The 18,671-nt window shown below is 39.0% G+C and overlaps 1 protein-coding gene and 1 pseudogene across 2 annotated transcripts; one reads left to right on the forward strand and one right to left on the reverse strand.

Annotated features, from left to right (window-relative positions):
• Positions 1-4,878: 4,878 nt before the first annotated feature.
• On the reverse strand, positions 4,879-6,567 carry LOC109506243 (pentatricopeptide repeat-containing protein At2g36730-like; annotated as a pseudogene).
• A 5,859-nt stretch (positions 6,568-12,426) lies between these two features.
• On the forward strand, positions 12,427-15,057 carry LOC105051065 (basic helix-loop-helix protein 80). Of its 2 annotated transcripts, none has more exons than XM_073243471.1 (8): positions 12,427-12,853; positions 12,972-13,157; positions 13,270-13,335; positions 13,433-13,501; positions 13,590-13,685; positions 13,772-13,924; positions 14,026-14,166; positions 14,284-15,057. In XM_073243471.1, the coding sequence occupies exons 1-7, from the start codon at positions 12,488-12,490 to the stop codon at positions 14,113-14,115; spliced, it is 1,026 nt and encodes a 341-aa protein (XP_073099572.1). In that variant the 5' UTR covers positions 12,427-12,487; the 3' UTR covers positions 14,116-14,166; positions 14,284-15,057. The 2 variants fall into 2 exon arrangements, with proteins under 2 accessions (XP_073099572.1, XP_019708367.1); XM_019852808.3 differs by having other exon boundaries at positions 13,590-13,658.
• Positions 15,058-18,671: the final 3,614 nt, after the last annotated feature.

Here is an 18,671-nt window from a genome sequence, read left to right on the forward strand (position 1 = left end):
ACGGGGACCCTCTGACGGTCAAGTCAGAGAGGAGACTAGGCAATAGTAGAAAGGAATCAAAGAGCTCAAGAGGAGAGGGTGAGAGCGAGAGAGAGCTAGAAAGGAGGGAGTTCAAGGGTTTCGAAAAGACCTCCTCAGCACTATTGCCTTCTCCGATTTGTAGTAAGAGGCGGTATGCTCCTGCCGTCGGTGATGTAGATAACTGGAGAGTTGTCAAATCGTCGGAGGTTGTCACGTCGTTGACGAGCTGACAGGTCTTAGGAATTAATTTGCGTCCTTGGCAGGACAGCGCCCCAGGTTTTTTGGCAGGACAACGCCCCCTGGCGTTCGTACGGCGTTTTCTTGATAGGACTGCAGTCCATGCCGCTCATTCGGCATCTAGAAGGACCTGCAGAGGTCGGACGTCGGTTGTCCAAACTGATGGTGAGTCGGTGGTGTCCCATTCGACAGAGGGTCAGCGATGGGAGATCGGCCTTCGGACGATCGGTAGTTACTGTCGGTGTTGCCCGCCATCGGTCGGGCGAAGTCGGTTGGTCCATCTCGGTGGATGGGTCGGCATCGGGACCCACCGTTGAGTCGGCGTCGAGGACCGGTATGCGTTGGTGAGTCGGCATTAGGGTCGGTCGGTACATCCCAACACATATATATAATATAAAGCCTTAAATTGGGTTGAGCAAGCTTGATTAACAAGCATAGTAGAACATGAGGGATTAGATAAAGCAAAGTATTATATGTACTTGTTGGGATTCCTTTAAAACTTTTCCATTGTAGCCAAAGGAATAAATTTTTCCAAAAGCACAAAAGAATGGAATGCATATGAAATTAAAAAAAATGTGTCCAGAAAAGTGTAAATTTCGCATATATACTTCTGTTATTGATGATATTCTCCAATTAAATTTATTACATACATACTCTTTGAAATAAGTTGCTATATTACTCTTGGTCATTTTAGTTTTTATTTTTACTGAGGGTGATTTTCTCTGCAAGGGATAAGAAAGCAGGCATAAAAAATGGATCTATACAGGAATCAGTTTGGAATAGTTATGACTAGCATATATGTGGCTCCTTGCTTAATTACATATATATTATATAAAAGATATTTAGCAGGCATTAGACATCTCTTTTTGACAAAGGCATAACTTATTTTAAGTTGTGATATTTGTTTTTGAACCAAATGTCGCTTAAATGAAGGTGTGGAGTAGAATCCTCATTAACAAATGTTTGGGAAAATGTTCACTCACTTGAGTGGGAAGCTCTCTCTCTCTCTCTCTCCATTCTCTTGTTGATATAAGTATCTCTGGCCATTGGGTACTTGGATGATTATTCCAACATTTCTTTTTTATACGAACAACAGAAAACTTTTGGAATCTAAATTCATGTTTTGACTCAGAATGTGTGTGTGTGTGTATATATATATATATATTACTTAATACATATTGAAATGCAAAGTCACTAGGTCACTTATGTGCTGTCATGAATATTTTCTATTTAATTATGTGCCGACTATGATAGATCGCACCATGAGCTCCTCATGAATATATGGAGCCCATATATACCAGCTTGTCATCTCCAGCTGGTAGACCACAATTAGTTTGCACAAGTTTTACGTGCAGCAGTCCCTTCTCGTACGTAAAGCTGGTGGTGATAAGGATCGGTACCAGTGCCATTTTTGATTCAATGGAACAAATTCTTGTAGCCGCATGGTTAAAGTGATGGACATCTGGGTACTATATATACCAACAGCATTATGTTAGCCGTGATGCAGCCACCAACCTTTTTGTGGTCTAGTGCAGTGCGGTGGCGTATCTACCTAATATAATATTACGTCAACTTTGGCACAATGGATGGATAGCATATGACACATGAAAGATGAGTGAAAACTACAAGAAAATGAAGCTTCTAGTACATGAATAGTCGTCACAGATTTGTCACATTTATGAGAATAGATTAGGTGGATAACTGTACTGATAGCATTGGTCTACCGCCCTGCTTCACGGCTGCGGCAACCTCAACATGAGGTGTCTCATGTGACACTTCATGGTAATTACCTTCTTTCTTATAGGTAATTAGATAAATTAAATTATTCATGTATAGATATATTTATGGAAATCAGAAAAAAAAAAAAGATAATTATTTTGTATTGAGTATAAAATATCTCCGGTCAAAGTTTGTAAAAGGCTGACCCAGGGCTTTTCCGACTTCCAACCTTGTGTGGTGTCTTTCTGAACTTCCTCGACCATCCGAGCTACCATAATACCGTCCGGACTTCTCCGACAACGAGCTTCTCCATTCATCTACCGGACTGTTCCAAATGCTCTCTGGGCTTCACTATCAGCCGATTTTCTACAGTGATCGACTATTCTCCGAATCCCTTCCAGACTTCTTCCGACCACGGACGACTCTACTTCGAACTTCTTTCGGACTTCGTCAATGTCCGAGCTTCTCCGACAATGAAATTTCTACAGTAACCAGACTCTATCCAAATTTCTACAGTGGTCGACCACCTTCCGGATTCCATCCGAGCTCCTACGAGAATCGGATTTCAGCCGAACTCCTACAGTGGATGGATCTCAGACGAATTTCAACAACGGAAGGGCTCCACCAGCCGGATCTCTACTCCGAACTTCTACTGCAGGCGGTCTACTCCGGACCTCTACTGTAAGGAAATTCCGTCCGAGCCTCTACTGTAAACGAATTCCTTCCGAACTTCTATTACAGGCGGACTTCAACCGAGCTTCTTCATAGCCGGATCCCAGACGAGCTTCTACATCGGGACAGGCTCCACCAGCCAGATCACTACTCTGAGCTTCTACAATAAGAAATCTCCATCCGAGCTTCCACGACAATCGATCTTCGATCGAGCTTCTACAATAAGCGGCCACCTTTCAGCCTTCTACAAGAACCGGACTCCATCTGAATTTCCATAGCGGATGGATTCCGGGCGAACTTCTACAACAGACGGGCTTCAGCAGCTGGATTTCTACGATGGCCGACCACCTCCGGTGTCTGCCATACCTCCCCAGCCATCAACCTTCAATAGCGTCAGCCGGACCTCAACAACGCCAATCGGACTTCCACAGGATCCTCCAGACTCCTTCAGTGGACGAACCTCCCCAACGCTATCCGAAGTCTACTGCCGGCCGACCCTCTGCCGGATTCCTCATGAAACTGGACTTTTCCAACAGAAAGTCTCCATCCGAGCTTCTACAACAGATGACTCCCGCCTGCAGCATCAGCGCTCTAGGCACCCAACAATAGTAGATCCGTCAGCAACCTCAGAAATATCCGAGCTTCTCCTGGATCGACGAGACAGAGAGCCATTCCGCTCTGTCAGACATCCCAGCCGAGCTTCAGCCGACAGATCCGAATTCTCTGGCAAGTCACGACAATGGCCACTATCCTACTCCACTCTCTGTAACGGATTCTGCGTGGCTCCACCACTCTCTGGCAAGTCACGACAACGGATACCACTCCACTCTCTGTAACAAACTCCATGTGGCCCTGAATGGCCCCATGACGCCACTACTCTCCGTAACAAATTCCGCGTGGCCCTGAACGGTCCACTACCAGGCGGTTACAGACGTCGCTGTCAATCAGTTACGCTCTCCATCTATAAAAAGAGACCCCCAGATACGTTCTTCTCTAAGCTCTAAACTCTATCTCGAAACTTTGCCAAAATCTCATTTAAGCACTTCATTTCTGTTAAAGCAGAGTACTGACTTGAGCGTCGGAGGGTCTTGCCGGAGCACCTCCAACTTCGGTTTAGACTTCCCTTGCAGGTCCCGATGGCGGCCGCGGTCATCTCAACTCCAGCTTCTCCGGCGTCGGCGGAATTCTGCACCAACACTTTATTTTTTTTTTCTAAGTTGGTTGTTCGTAATACCAATGCATCTAAAAAAAATAAAAAATAAAATACCTTTTAGCATCTGCTGGATCAATATGACAAATCAATCCACAAAGCTTCAAAAAAATGCTGAATAAAAATTAAGCTATCTAATCTGCCACTTCGTTCGTCTTGCGGTGATATGCCTAGCAACGAAGATACTACTTTCTTGCTAGCCAACTCCTTACCTTTTTTGAAGTACATCATAAGTCATCCTACCAACAAAGAAAAAATCTAAGTCATGGATGTAATTCAAAAATAAGTACTTGAAGTATACAATATTTCTATTCATACTTTTGGATGGTAAAATTTATTTGGAAAATGTAGAAGGTGATGGTGTGTGGAAGGGCTACTTAATTTAGATCATGAATTTTTTATCTTTTTCTAATGTTAGGGAGGTTAGGGTATCTGAATTTAATAAAAACAAAGAAAAAACCTTAGGATGTATTTGGTTCACGTTAGGAACTGAAATTGGAATCAGAATTGGATTTGAAGTCGAAATGGTCATATTTTCTAATGTATCTAGTTCATCACTAGAATCAAAATCAAAGTTAAATTTGATTTGAATATTAGATGAGAGTCGAAATTAAATTTTAGAGGATTGAGGTATTCTCATTCTTCTTTCAAATTATAATGGGATGTGATTTCTGTTAACCAAATGGTTATAATAGAAATTACTGATTCCTATTTCCATTGTCGTTCCAGGATCTAACTCTTCCAAACCAAACATATTGAGGCATGTAGGGTCATCTGTGAGGAGCACCAATAATTTTTAGAAACCTACCAAACTGGGACAAAGAACTTACGGAGTGTTGTATTTTTATGCTTGTCCCGGCGTTGAAGTCCCTTGCTCTGTGTCGTACATGTTGGACCAGGACCACTAATCAAGAGCCACGTCCTGATTACTTGGGCAAGTGGTGTATCTCTAACTCACGTAAGATTAAGGAAAAACTGAGCCATGCATGCATGTCACATGATTATAATACTTCAACCTCTTAACCATGTGAACGTAATGTATAAACCAATTGCGATGATATAACAGTACCAAGATATTGATGTTTGCTTTGAAATAAATGAAAAGAGACCAGGTACAAAGCATGGAAATTGAGAGTATTCAATGGAGACAAGTCTCTATGGTATCTCGGCCCTAAAAACATATCCCTTGAATAGATTTCGGATTCAAATCCTGAATATTACTCAAAAAAACAAAAATATTATTTGTATCTATGCTGAATGATGTAACACCATCGAGATAGCGAAATACAAACTGCCGGATGCATCCATCCATTGCTTGATGGTTCTCATCATAACATGAGATGCACAACTATTTGATGCCCGACAAATTAATAAGGCGACAATCTTTTGTTCTAAATTTTAGTTATCTTTCATATGCATGTGTCGTCCTCGTGTAGATATGGTGTGATATGATATCAGTCAGATTTTCTTTGTACTTTGTGAGGTCTTTCATTTTGGGAACTATTTTGCCACTTTGTCCAGCATTGCCATTTATGTTACGGTAACAAGAGCAATCCAAAAAGATACTCCTCTCCTCTAGAAGCGACCTCAAAAGTGGGTTGTACCCCACCTTATGTACCAAAAAAAAAAAAAAAGTTGCAAGTGGGTTGTGTTTGGTCCTCGTCCAGATTCAGATTTGACTCAAACTGTAGCCACATGAGCGGTAAGATATAGGATGCATTTGGTTACATTTTTTATTTTTAATTTTTACTTTTTAAAAAATATTTTTTATTTTTTTAAATTTTTATTATAAAATAAAAATAAAAATAAAAAAAATAAAAAATATATTTGATAACTATAGTTGCCATAGTAAGCCAATCCATTAATCATCACATTCTATGTTGCAGTGTTCTTTTCTAGCATTTTTCTAAACAATTCGAGTGCGGTCGAGACCGCACCATTCTTGACATACATTTCCACTAAAGCTGTTCCAAAAATCACTCCCATCTCAATCCCCTTCTCCTCTATATACAAATGAATCTACTTTCCCAAATTCAGCCCATCTGATCGGGCACAAGCCGACAGCACCGATGCCAGAGTGGCATCACACAGTTGGACGCCTATCCAAATCATCTGATCGAAGAGGACCAAAACTTCATTGGAGCAAAAATTTTGAACATACTCGCTGATCATCGTTGTCCAAATTATCAATTTTTTCTCAAAAACTTCATCAAACAATTGGCGGGTGTCATGCGGGAGCTCGCATGTCACATAACAATGTACCAAACCATTGATGGCATACAAATCCGAATCCAACCCGTGCTTCAAGACATGTGCTTGGATCCACCGAGAGATGGAGAGAGAATGGATGTTGATGCAGGCTTTGAGGACTAAAGGGAAGGTGTGCTTACCCAACGGCAAGCTGAGAGTTTTCATCTTGATGTAGAGGTCGATGGTATTGGAGGGGGAGGAGAGGGGGAGTCGGCGAGGGCACGGATGAGGGTGTTCCACATGAAGGAGTTGGGGTCAAGGGTGTGGGTGTGGGAGAAGAGGGCGAGGGTGTGGTGGAGGTCGCTAGAGGGGGAGAGGGCGGCAAAGGCGAGGAGGTGGCTGGCGGTGTAGTTGTTGTGGATCCGACTGGAGATGACCATTTGGCCATAGACTTGGAGGAGCTGCTTCATGGAGCAGCGGTCAGCAAGGAGGGGGAGGGGTGGGGGAGGTGGCAAGTGTCGGGGTAAGTCGGGGAAAAGCAAAAATAAATTTTAAAAAGTAAAAATAATTTGCTTTCTAGAGAAAGCAATTATTTTTATTTTTTTATTTTTTATTTTTTACTTTTTATGATGTTATCAAACATTATTTTTTGATTTTTATTTTTTAAAAATTAAAAAATAAAAAAAAATATTTTTTTAGTGGTTGACCAAATGCTCCCTTAGATGTTGATAGAGACCAAGATTTGTTGGATTTGATATTGTCATATTTTTTTAAGGTATATTTGGTCAAGAGAAATTGGACTTTAGAATAGGAATATAAATGAATAACTCCTATTCTAGCTATTTTGTTGGGAGTTCTATTCTCATTCTGATTCATGGGGAAATAAGAAGTATGTCCTGGTCTATCGAAACTCAATCCCTAATCTTCTTTATTATTCAAACTCCATTCTAATTTTGATTCTACTTCTGGTGATGAACCAAATATATTAGAGATACTAATCATTTTGATTCTTATTCCAATCTATTCTGATTTTAGCTTCAATTTTGATTTCAATACCAATTTTAGTTGCAAACCAAATACCTCCTTAAACTAGTCATATCAAAATTTAAAGGGCCACATTTAGAACATATTTGATTGGAGGGAGTTGGGCTCTGTGATGAAAATGAGAATATGCCTTCTATTCTGATTATTTGGTTAGAGGAAGCTCCATTCTACTTCTAATTCGAAGAGGGAATGGAATGTCTGGATCCTCTAAAATCTAATTCTGACCCTTGCCTAGTATTTAAATCTTATTTTGATTTTAATTATAAACTAAACGGCTAGAAAATATAGTCATTTTGATTTCCATTCTAATTTATTCGAATTCCAACTCCGATTTTGATTTTGGTCTCAAACCAAATGCACCCATACTTTTTTGAAGGTAACCTATTTTTATCATTAAAAAATGGTCTGTTTTAATCTATGCCATGCCAGCTTCTTATTTGTGTTAGTTTCATACATGACTTATGAGTCTTAACTTTAGTTTGCAGGTTGGGGCCAAGAGAAGGTCTGTGCGGATCAATTACAAGCTATCAATACCTCTAACTCTATTGTAGAAATCCTTACAAGTTAGAACTCTTGTATATGATAGATTTTTACTAACCATGTAATTTTAAGTTTCATCCAACTAATTAAGATTGTTGGATTTAAGAATATATTTGGATGGAGGAAGTTAGGCTTGAGAATGGAAATGGAAATGAGTGATTCTCATTCTAGTTGTTTAATTGAGAGAATCCCATTTCTATTCCGATTCCAGGAGGATGGAAATGCCTTAAACCCCCCAAAAATCCAATCTGAATTCTCACCTAGTATTCAAATCTTATTCTTATTCTAATTCTAGTTCTGATTCCAGCCACAAACCAAATACATTGAGAAATATGATCATTATGATTTCCATTTCCGTCAATTCCTCCGATTCTGATTTCTATTCCAGGTGCAAACTAAATGCACCCTAAATGGGAAGAGAATTCCTTTTGTATTGTTCCTCCCCTCCCCCTTCCACCCCCACCCCCCCCACACCCCTCTCTCTCTGTCTCAAAATCCACCATCCACGGTGCACCATTTTGCATGAAACCTCTGCAACCTAAGCTGTAGATCCAGACCTTGAGATCATTCTAATGGATAGTTCACAATAAATCTCTTCTAGATGGGCCCTAGTTTTAAGGCTTCATTTATCTCATGTTCCTAATGTGTATGCACAGACTTCATGGGTAAATGTGGTTTTAGACAATCAGCTAGAAGGATTTTTAGAAATATATTTTGTGGTGGTATAGAAAGAAAGGCTTCATTAATCTCACATTGATTATGAGTCAAGAAGGATTCTGGCTTATATAAGAAAAAATCATCTTTCTCACGTAAGACGCCTTTTGAACTCTAGCCTAATGAATAAAATCGTGCAAGAAGAGTGCACGGAAGAGTATATGTGAAGCAGTTCTCAAAACAGATAATACCTCATGAAGGACAGAAACCCCAGGCCATCCGAGCCAAGAGACCTTGAACCATAACTAACAATGGTGTTAGAAGAAGAGCCCCTCCAATAGACAGAGTTCTCCTTGACCGGATCAAAAGTAACTCTAGCTTACATGGTTAGGCTTTACTCCCCCTTTTGAGGTATCTTTTGAGCTCTAGCCCAAGGGACAATACCTCATGAAGGATGGAGACCTAAGACCATCCGAGCCAAGAGACCTCGGACCACAACCAACAATGGCGCTAGAGGAAGGGCCCCTTCAATAGACAAAGTTTTCCTTGACTGGGGTGCTACTGTTGTTGTAGAAAAATTTAGTCTCACATCGATTGTGAGTGAAGAGTAACTCTAGCTTATATGGTTGGGCTCTACTTTCCCTCTTAAGGTGCCTTTTGGGCTTTAGCCCAAGGGACAAAATTGTGCAGGAGTGTATGCAAAGCAGCCCTGAAAGTGGATAATACCTCATGAAGGGCAAAGATCTCAGGCAATCCGAGCTAAGAGATCTTAGAACACAACTAACAATGATGCTAGAGAAAGGGACCCTCCAATAGATAGAATTCTCCTTGACTGGGGGGCTATTATTGTGGAGGGTTTAGTCTCACATTGATTGTGAGTTAAAAGTAACTCTAGCTTATATGGTTGAGCTCTACTTCTCCTTTTGAGACATCTTTTAGGCTCTAGCTCAAGAGACAAAATCGTGTAGGAGTATACAGGCAAGTGTATGTGAAGCAGTCTCCAAAACAGACAATATTTTATGAAGAATGGAGACTCCAAGCCATTTAAGCAAAGAGACCTTGGACCACAACCAATATATTTATATTTTTTTGTTAAGAAAAAGGCAAAAAAAACACCATGTGAGCCCCAGAAAGGAGAAATATGAGCACAGTGTCATAGAATTTTCTTATTTTTGTAGAAATCAATATTATTTAAAGGAATTTCATATATAGCCTCTAAATATACCTATACCCTCACAAGTAACTTTCGAAATTATTTTTATATGCATTAATTGGAACCAAAGTTATTGTTTAGGTGAAAAATCTAAAATGCCATTGCAAATTTCGTATTATCAAATTAAAAAATCAATGCAAAGATAATTTTGCAGGTTAGGCTGTATTTTAGCCTAGCTGAATCTAGTTAATCCTTCTTTTTCTTTCTTTTTTTTTTTTGCTTTATTTTGTTCTTTTCTAGCAAGTCCTTGTGGAGACTAGTGTGGGCATAGTTTAGTTTCACATCAATTATACCTTGAATAGATTTTGGATATTTATATAGGATCAAAAAATATAAATAATACCTTCTAGATTTTTTTTTTGGATATAATTCTAGGATGTTACAAATGATATAAAAGTAAATTAACCTAACCCGTTGCTCAATTAAACTAGAGAATACTGTAGTATGGACCTGTTAAGGATGACCATGAGTTGATTGCTATGCTTGTGATTAGATTTGAACTCTTAATCCGATGAAGACATCATAGCTTAAATAAGAAAAATATGTGAGGATCCATATGAGTATGCATTTAATCTTATATTGACTATATATTGGGTAAATCTTGGATACTTATTTAGGACCAAAGAACTCAAACAATATCTTCTGATTAGTCTTTTTAGGTGAAGTTCTAGATTGCTACAATATTAATGATAGGAGTACAAATGCATAGAAAGCTATCCTTTGCGGTGGCCAAGAACATTTCAAATACTGGACGACACATGTTTTGGTTGGGAATTTTTGTTAGAGTTAGCCATTTTAGCACATGAGCTGTGGATTTCTAGCTTTAATGTTGGTATAACAAAGAGTTGATATTATCTAAAAAATATAATAACTGTAGTGAAGAAACTTGCTCAATTAGTTTAGAAAACTTAGTCATGAGAGAACATAGTTAAAAAGATTTCCAATCTCTAATTCTGCACTCATCTAAAAAATCTTCCTCATAAGGGAGCCCTGACACAATCATATGTTTAGTCTTTTCTAAGATGGATTACTTATGGGCTATTTTAATGGATTTAATGATGAAGGTTAATCTTGGCTTTTCCCATCATCATCACAAAACTTGGAAAAACTTGGTTTCCATGTCTTGTAAGGTCATCATTATTTTTTAAGCCATCATTATATTGTAGATAGAATTGGTGCATTACATGTTTATCACATGCGTTTGTAGATAATATAAACATTTCTAGTACATGTGCATAATAGTGATTGGGCTTTATGGTAGATGTTCCAGAGTTAGAATTTGCTCCCTTTCTTCCAGGATTATGACAAGATGCCAATCTTCATGGTCAGTGTTATGATTAAAAGGCCATGTATGTGATAAAAATGTGAATCTATCAGTATATGAAGGAAATTAATAGTATATGCTATTTTATTTCACACCATACTTCGGTAGTTATGGCAAGCAAAATTGTGATAAAGAACTTCAAAGTTTGGGACTGTGTCGAACGCAAAATTCTATATGAGAAACTTTATCATTATCGATGGTTTGATGCCACTTTGCATCTTGCCCAAAAGGAGGCATCAATGTCATTAAAGTCATCTTTTTAAAAGATGCAACATCATGACGTACACCTAGCAGTCTTGGCGTTGTAGAAAAGATTTCATGCTGACATGACATTTAAAAGATCTCATGTTGTTAGTAAATCAGATAAGGGTTCTTGCTTAGGAATTTTTTTTTAAAAAAATAAAAAAAAGGGCCTCACCGTCATGGGGCATGATGGTTTTATCGTCTAAAGATGGGACATCAGATTATTGATGGCAGAGAGACTCACATCTCTTCGAACCTTTCATCTCAATGATTGAATTTTATGCCGTCTAAACAGGCATTATTTATGTCAACAAGAGTTATGAGCAGAGAGAATTTTCATTGTAAGAGATTTTATCATTATTATTGACTAGATTCACGATGACGTGAGGTAGTTGGATCAGGTCATGGTTTCTTCAAGACATACAAATCCTACAAGTTAGCAAGTGATACGATGTATTTGGAGTTCAGAAAAAAAAATACAATGCATCTGGAGGCCCTTCTATAAGAGTTACACTCTCAACAGGCATCTTATTTCTCTTTTCAGATCATTTTGTAATGTAAGTTTCTATATGTACCTGAAGTTCTAGCCTTCAAAAGACACAAGAACTTAAAAGGAAAGAAAGAAGAGATAAACTGTTTCCTCTTTTCACTTCTTATTATTCCTCGTTCCCTTATTTTCCTTTAACCATCGACTGTTATATCTTCTTGGATTTTTCCCAAGTTTCTAGTCGGTGATCTTTGAAGGTTTTAGGATATGTCCTCCATCTGATGCTGCTATTGTGGACTGCCTACAACAATGGAAAATGGTCCAAACCTACCATATGAGAGTAATTTAAGTTCCGATTGACTAAAGAAATCATGATTTTAATTATGTAAATAACTGAGTTCTTTTAAGTTCTGGGTGACTAAAGAAATCATAATTTTAATTATGTAAATCATCAAAAATGTATTCACCATCAAAGAAAAAAAAAAGAAGGACATCACCTTAAGCTCAATTTTATCTCCTAGCAATTGTAAAATTCTCCGATGCTGGAACACTACAGAGAAAAAGGGTGTACGGAAGGAAAATTATACAAACACCGGTCATACTTTTTGAAAATTCTAGGTCTTTAGTGGCCCACCGAACCCAGGCTGTAAGCCATACAAAACTCTAATAGCAAACAAACGAAGAGGGGAAGCGAGAATTCGATAAGACCGGTCAAATGTACACATATCTGCATGGGATCTCTCTCTCTCTCTCTCTCTCTGCCAGCCTCCCCACCCGGCCCACAGAAAAAAAAAAAAAAAAAAAACAAGAAGACAAACAAGAAACTTGTATATAAACTAAACCAGCCCAGACCCATCCTGCCATACTGCTTATCTGATCTCCGCTTCCATTGCCTTCTCTTCGTCTTTCAAATCCAATCCCCAGAATCCCACAATGGAGGCCTTCTCATACCAACAGAACCAAGCTTTCCTTGTTGACTCTGCCGGACTGACAACCACCCCATTTGAGATGCTTCTCCCCCCACCACAAGTTGGAGAGATGAGCAATAACTCCTTCTCTTCCTTCCCCTTTTATTTCTCTCCTGAAGCCATCCTAGAGGTCTCAGCTATTGATGCCAGTGCCTACCAGAGCAGCAGCTCTCTTGATACTTCCTCAAAAGCTCCTTCATCTGAGAGCAAGATGACTCTTTCCTGGGTGGTAACTGAGCCCCATGATGAGGTGGTCCAAAAACAAGAAGTCTCTATGGAGAAGAAAAGAAAGATTGGACATGGGACTTGCTTGTCTTCTGGTCAAACCAAGGTAAGCAGAGCAGAAATCTGAAACCATATGTAAATGGTCTTGGTTTTCTGAATCTCTGGCAGCTCTTGCTCTCAAATATATCTTCGTTTCTTTGCTAAGTAGTATTGCATGCTGCTAGGATGTAAAGGAAAGAAAGAGTAGGAAGCAGAGGAAACCCAATGGTGATTTGAAGGGAAAAGAGGATAAGAAGTCCAACGACGAAGTCTCCAAAGCCACAAAAGCTGGTGAAGAGCCTCCTCCAGGGTTCATTCATGTAAGAGCCAGGAGAGGTCAAGCTACAGATAGTCACAGCCTTGCAGAAAGGGTATTCCTCAGGATTTCAACATTTTTTTTGAAAAAAAAAAAAAAAACTATTTTGATCAAATTTATTTCTTTTGCAAAACTCATGGTTTGAACCATCTCAAATGGATGTTCAGGCCAGAAGGGAGAAGATAAGAGGGAGAATGAAGATGTTGCAAGGCCTTGTTCCTGGCTGTGACAAGGTGAAGCCAGCTTCTCTATATGATGCACTAATTTGTATGCATGGATTGGATTTAAGGACACTTTACCAAAATATTTGCTTACGTTTTTGATATGTAGGTTAATGGAAAGGCCCTTATGCTAGATGAGATAATTAACTATGTGCGGTCTTTGCAGAACCAGGTTGAGGTAATCACAAGTGATGCATCTGTAATCTCCCTTCTTATTTAGCACATCTAGAGTGATTCTAATGCAGCATTTGTTGCATCATGTCCAGTTTCTTTCCGCAAAGCTCATGTTATATGACTTTGGAGGGGATATTGATGACTCCATGAACATATTAGAGGTCGGATTAAAATCCCAAATTTGTCCTATACGTTGTTTCTCTTCATCTTCATGTTTGTGTATAAATTTCTATATATTATTCAATGCTGATGGATCTGCAATAATAAATATCAGAAAATGGGGATCATACCACAACAAGTGCCATTTGGGAACCAAACCACTCACATTCAGGCTCCATCTTTTGAGAATGCTACCAATAACTACCAAATAAAAGATCCTTCAGTTCCTCTTTTACTAAATTGCCAGCAACCCACAGCCTTTTCACAGGTCTTTCTCCTTCTCAGAAGGCAAATTTATTTAAAACAAAGCTTTAAACCTATAACCCAACAAAAGCCATGTCCTTGCTACTAAGCAAAGAACTTTTTCAGGATGGTGACAGTTTTATGGTGCAAGTGGGAGAACAGAGACAACAATTTCTCAATCAAGTAGATTTCACCAATATGTGCTCTTTTCAGTAGAGAAAGAAGGCCCTTTGATACCCTTGGTCTGCCATAAGAGATATGCCTGAAGTAAGACCTTTTTTTTTTTTTTTTTGAGTAAAAAGTAACACATTTATATTCTTGTCTTTTTAACTTTTCTTGCATCAAGTGGACTACTCTTCTTATGTTTTCCATGGTTCTTTGCAGCATGTAAAAGAGATGCTTCTGTGGCCAATAGGAGACACAACCGGACAAGATACCTAGATGGAATGGTAGTTCTCATTGTTCTTGAAATGGTTTTTCCCCAAGATGCCTTGCTCTCAGTCCATGTGAAGGAGATTTTCCTCAAAAGAAATGCCGGCGACAATGAGACCATATCTGTTGGGGATCCTTCCTGTTGTGGCCTTTTGGACCAGTAGATTCATGCACAAATTCTGAAGGACAAGTCCTGATGTTAATCCTAAAAAAATAATAAGAAAATTCTAATTAAAGAGATGCTTATGCTATTAGTGTCTTTTCGGTAATCTATACAGTTTTACATAGGAAGAGAAGATTGAGAACTGAGGGTTTACATTTCTTTTTTCTTTTTTCTTTTTTTTGGTGAAAAAGAGGAGCTTAACTCTAGAACGTTTTTTTTTTTTCCCTACAAAGAACTGCTCCCAAGTGATGCAGTCTGATGTGAACTTTTCTGATCTGCATAACATCAATTCCAAATATAGCCCAGCTACAGGGGGAATGCAGCAACAAACACATCCACTGAAGTCAAGAAAAAATGATACCAGGTGAGATTAAGAAAAATCGCATGGCATCTCCTGCACAAACAAGACATTACCAAGCTCTGTATAGAGTTCCCCATGGCACCCCTGTGTGAAAGACATGAAATGAGCTGCACTCAATGCAATATTGCTCTATCATTGTGCTCTTCATATGAATAAAAATCCAATATGCATCAAGGACCATAATTTCCATTGGAATAAAGGCCCCCTCTCTCCCACAGTAGATGCCTTTTTTCAGTCTTGGAACCTGCTATTTTATATAAAAAGAACATATCATCGAGATGTCAAACAACCAACTTACTTAGTTCAGAATTCAGAATGTCCGTATTAAGGATAGAATCTGGCCGCCAAACTAGACCAGAGCTAGCTTCAGATTCTTCAGCGTCTGGATTAAAAGAACCTTCTCCTGATTGCCGTATAGCATCCGATAGCATGACCCATGATAGATGGACAAGAACAAACAGCAACGACACCATTGACATAGATATAACAGCCTGCTAGAAACATGCTATTTAAAGCATTCATAGCCAGTGATTATTTCCTTCTTATGAATATTGATTGTCCCTCTACAATCAGCCATCAGAATACCTGCAAAAAATGGATAAAGAGATTTCCCCGTGACCAGGATACATCCCCCTTGAGAGCATAATTAGCCATGTAGTCGGCAGCGCACTTAGCTTCACGAAAGACATGAGATATGACACATAGATTCCTGGTCCTCTTCCACCGCACAATATCTTTTAACATGGGTGGTTGCCTGTACCTGTGAGGATCAGAGTTAGAAATCCAATTAATTATTATTACAGAGTCACCTTCCAACCAAATAAACTATGCCTGCATCTCATTCGCAGCAAAAGCCAAGCCGCAGTAAAGTCAGCATGGGGAACAGAAGGTGCAGCAATTTTTTCTCACCAACTCTTATTACTTTTCCATAATGGTCTCGGATAACAAATCCCGCAGCAGCCTTATCTACCATAACAGATACATCAAAGTTCGCCTTCATCACTCCTAAGGGAGGGGATGGTCATGCCGCCACCTTAGTATTAGATTGATTTAATTCATTCTGCCGATCACCGCCTCACTATCTTAACAGTGCGCTTAAAGGTAGTGGATACCCGGCACCAAAGAAGGATGTGAAAACACAAAGGCTTTCCTGACTACTTGATTTGGGACTTGTTGCACCTATTAAAATACCCGTTTATTGTGAGCATTCCATAGAAACTAAGGAACATGTGTTGCTGCCAAAATCCGGCCTAACTAAGATAGCCTAAAGGGCATTGATCAATCTGCTCAACTCGCAATGGTGAAAAATGGAGTCTGATCTTCCTTGAAGGGCTATATATAGATCACAACAAAGAAGAGAAAAACTCATCGGATTGGCTCCGACCGGATCCTCTAATGTCTAAGTTAGATCAAGCTTTAGAAGAACAACATTAAAGAGAGAATATAATAAAGATTAGAGCAGTGTAAGATATTATCCTATTCTGGTCGGCCTAGTTTTGTTCGACTTTTATCTCGATTTATTCATTTGGCCTTCCTGAATTGGCCTTAAGATCGGTCGTTAGGAGCTTGGCCTTCAAAAGTTCGGCCCTTCAGCCTTTAGGCTCCTCACCTCATGAGTATTGGCCTTGGCTTTCTCTTCGATCCTAACCTTCACCTCGATCTCGATTTTTACCTCGGCCTTCATTGCGCATAGGCCTGTGGATCTACAAGAAAAAGAAATAGAATGATGGATGTATGCTTGAGAGCCTCTCACCATGAGATCTTTGAGCTATGGGATTTTTTTTCTTTTAGAGCTTGTTCCCATGAGATCTCCTTGACCCTGTTTATATAAATAAGGAAGCACCGATCCATCATGATTTTGATGTGAAAATCAAAGAATTCCAATAACCTTCTTCTTTATCTGGATTCAAATCTATTTTGATCACCTTTCTTGTTTGGATTGTGCCAAGAATTCAATTTTTGAACTCAAATATTTTTCTGCCGCATGTTTATTCATGATTGATGTGCTGATTTTATACCATATCATATGCTCTCCACTTCCAAACTTGAGCCATTTTCTTCGGTTAGAACAAAGGAAGTAGTTTGACTACTTATTGACCTATTTCATGATCAAACATTTTAAGCATTATTGAAAGCAATTTTATTGGTACTTGTATTTTGTTTCTTTTGTAATGCCTATATTTGAGGTCGAGTGTGATAAATAGCCTAGTGATGGTGCTTTGAGCGAGTGGAGAAAGTTGTATCTTATCCAATTAGAGCCATCCATCAGTACTTAAATGTATGATTCACACATGATATGCACTAAATCCATTTAAGACAAATTATTTGATCGGTACAGCACCCAACCCCTTAATGCCCCCATTTGAGTTACAAGGCCACACTACTGAGCTCGACGACCCTAGACTTGACCTCGATCATGTTTTTGATAGTGGCAAGGATGTTGTAGATTATGGAGGCCCTGTCAGAGAGATTGTTAAGATTCTAGATGAGAAGCTTGAGAGTGTTATCCCTAATGTGGGTGTCAATGAGGATGCAAGTAGGCTTATCATTGTTCTTGAGGACCTCCTTATCTGTGAGGACGTTAAGGGGGCTGATGACATCGATGGCAGTGTTGGTGTTGCCACAGTTGAGGAGATTGATGATGGAGGGGATGCTGTTGAGAGTGATAAGGTCCTGATAAAGCTCAGGGTCACCATCGAGGATTGCTCGATCTCTTCATAAAGCTCAATCTCGAGGTTGGTGAACTTCTTCGGTTGGTCAAGATACTTAATACGGTCTTCAAGTTTGTGGAGGAGATGTCACTCAGAGTGAGGAGGTTGAGGGCCCTCATACCACTATTTTGGGACTTCTTTACCACCTTTAGGTGGGAGGGGTCAATCTCTTCATCAGCACTGATGGCCTACTCAAGCGTCAGCCTTAGCTGATAGTACTTCCACTTGAGAAATGAATAACTACCCCTATTGGTGGCAGCTGCAATGTTGGCACTATGGAGTAAAGCTCACCATCATGTCATTATCCTCAGCTTGTCTAGTGGACATTGCTGATTGTACCTAAGGATGGTGGTTGTCACTTCGAGATATGGTCATATTGTATATCATAGGATCACATACCTGGCAAAGTTAAGCATTGACTCGTTGGGAGTTTAGATGTGGATGTGCTTGAGTGAGGTTGAGATACTTTTAGGAGTAAGCTGAAACTTAAGGGCTCGTTCTTTTGTGGGTAAATATCATGAAAAAGTTGGTCAACTTTTCTATTGACCAACTTACCCATGTTCTCACAGATTTCAAGATGGATAAATTATTTTTCATGGGTGGCATTTACCCATGAAATAGGAAAAAAATTTTACCCATCCAGGAGATGGCTAAATGATTTTCCCATCAATCGATAAAGTGATCTCTTAATTTTATTCCTAAAATATCCTTTTTCTCGTTTCCGATGCCTCTATCGTTAATGCCTAATAACTCAGACTAATAAAATATATCTTTATTAGAAGTTGATAATTTTATTATGTTAGGATAATTTGGTATAGACTAAAAGCTTAGTTTGGTACCAAAAAAATTACTTAGTTTGGTACAAAAAAAATTAAGCTTTATAAATAAATCATCAAATTTGACCCAAGAAGCATAAAGGGTATTATGGGAAATATGGATAAAGTTTAGCAACTTACCCAGGAAAGTAATAATGCAAAAGAACATGGGTAACAGATTTCAAAGCCACTTTCCCATGTATAAAAGAACATAGGTAAGTTATTTTCCTGTCTAAATGTTACCTGGAAAATACTTACCCAGAAAAATATAGTTTCATGGGTAAATTTTT

This window comes from Elaeis guineensis, chromosome 9 (assembly GCF_000442705.2).
Source record: "Elaeis guineensis isolate ETL-2024a chromosome 9, EG11, whole genome shotgun sequence".
Taxonomy (NCBI): Eukaryota; Viridiplantae; Streptophyta; class Magnoliopsida; order Arecales; family Arecaceae; genus Elaeis; species Elaeis guineensis.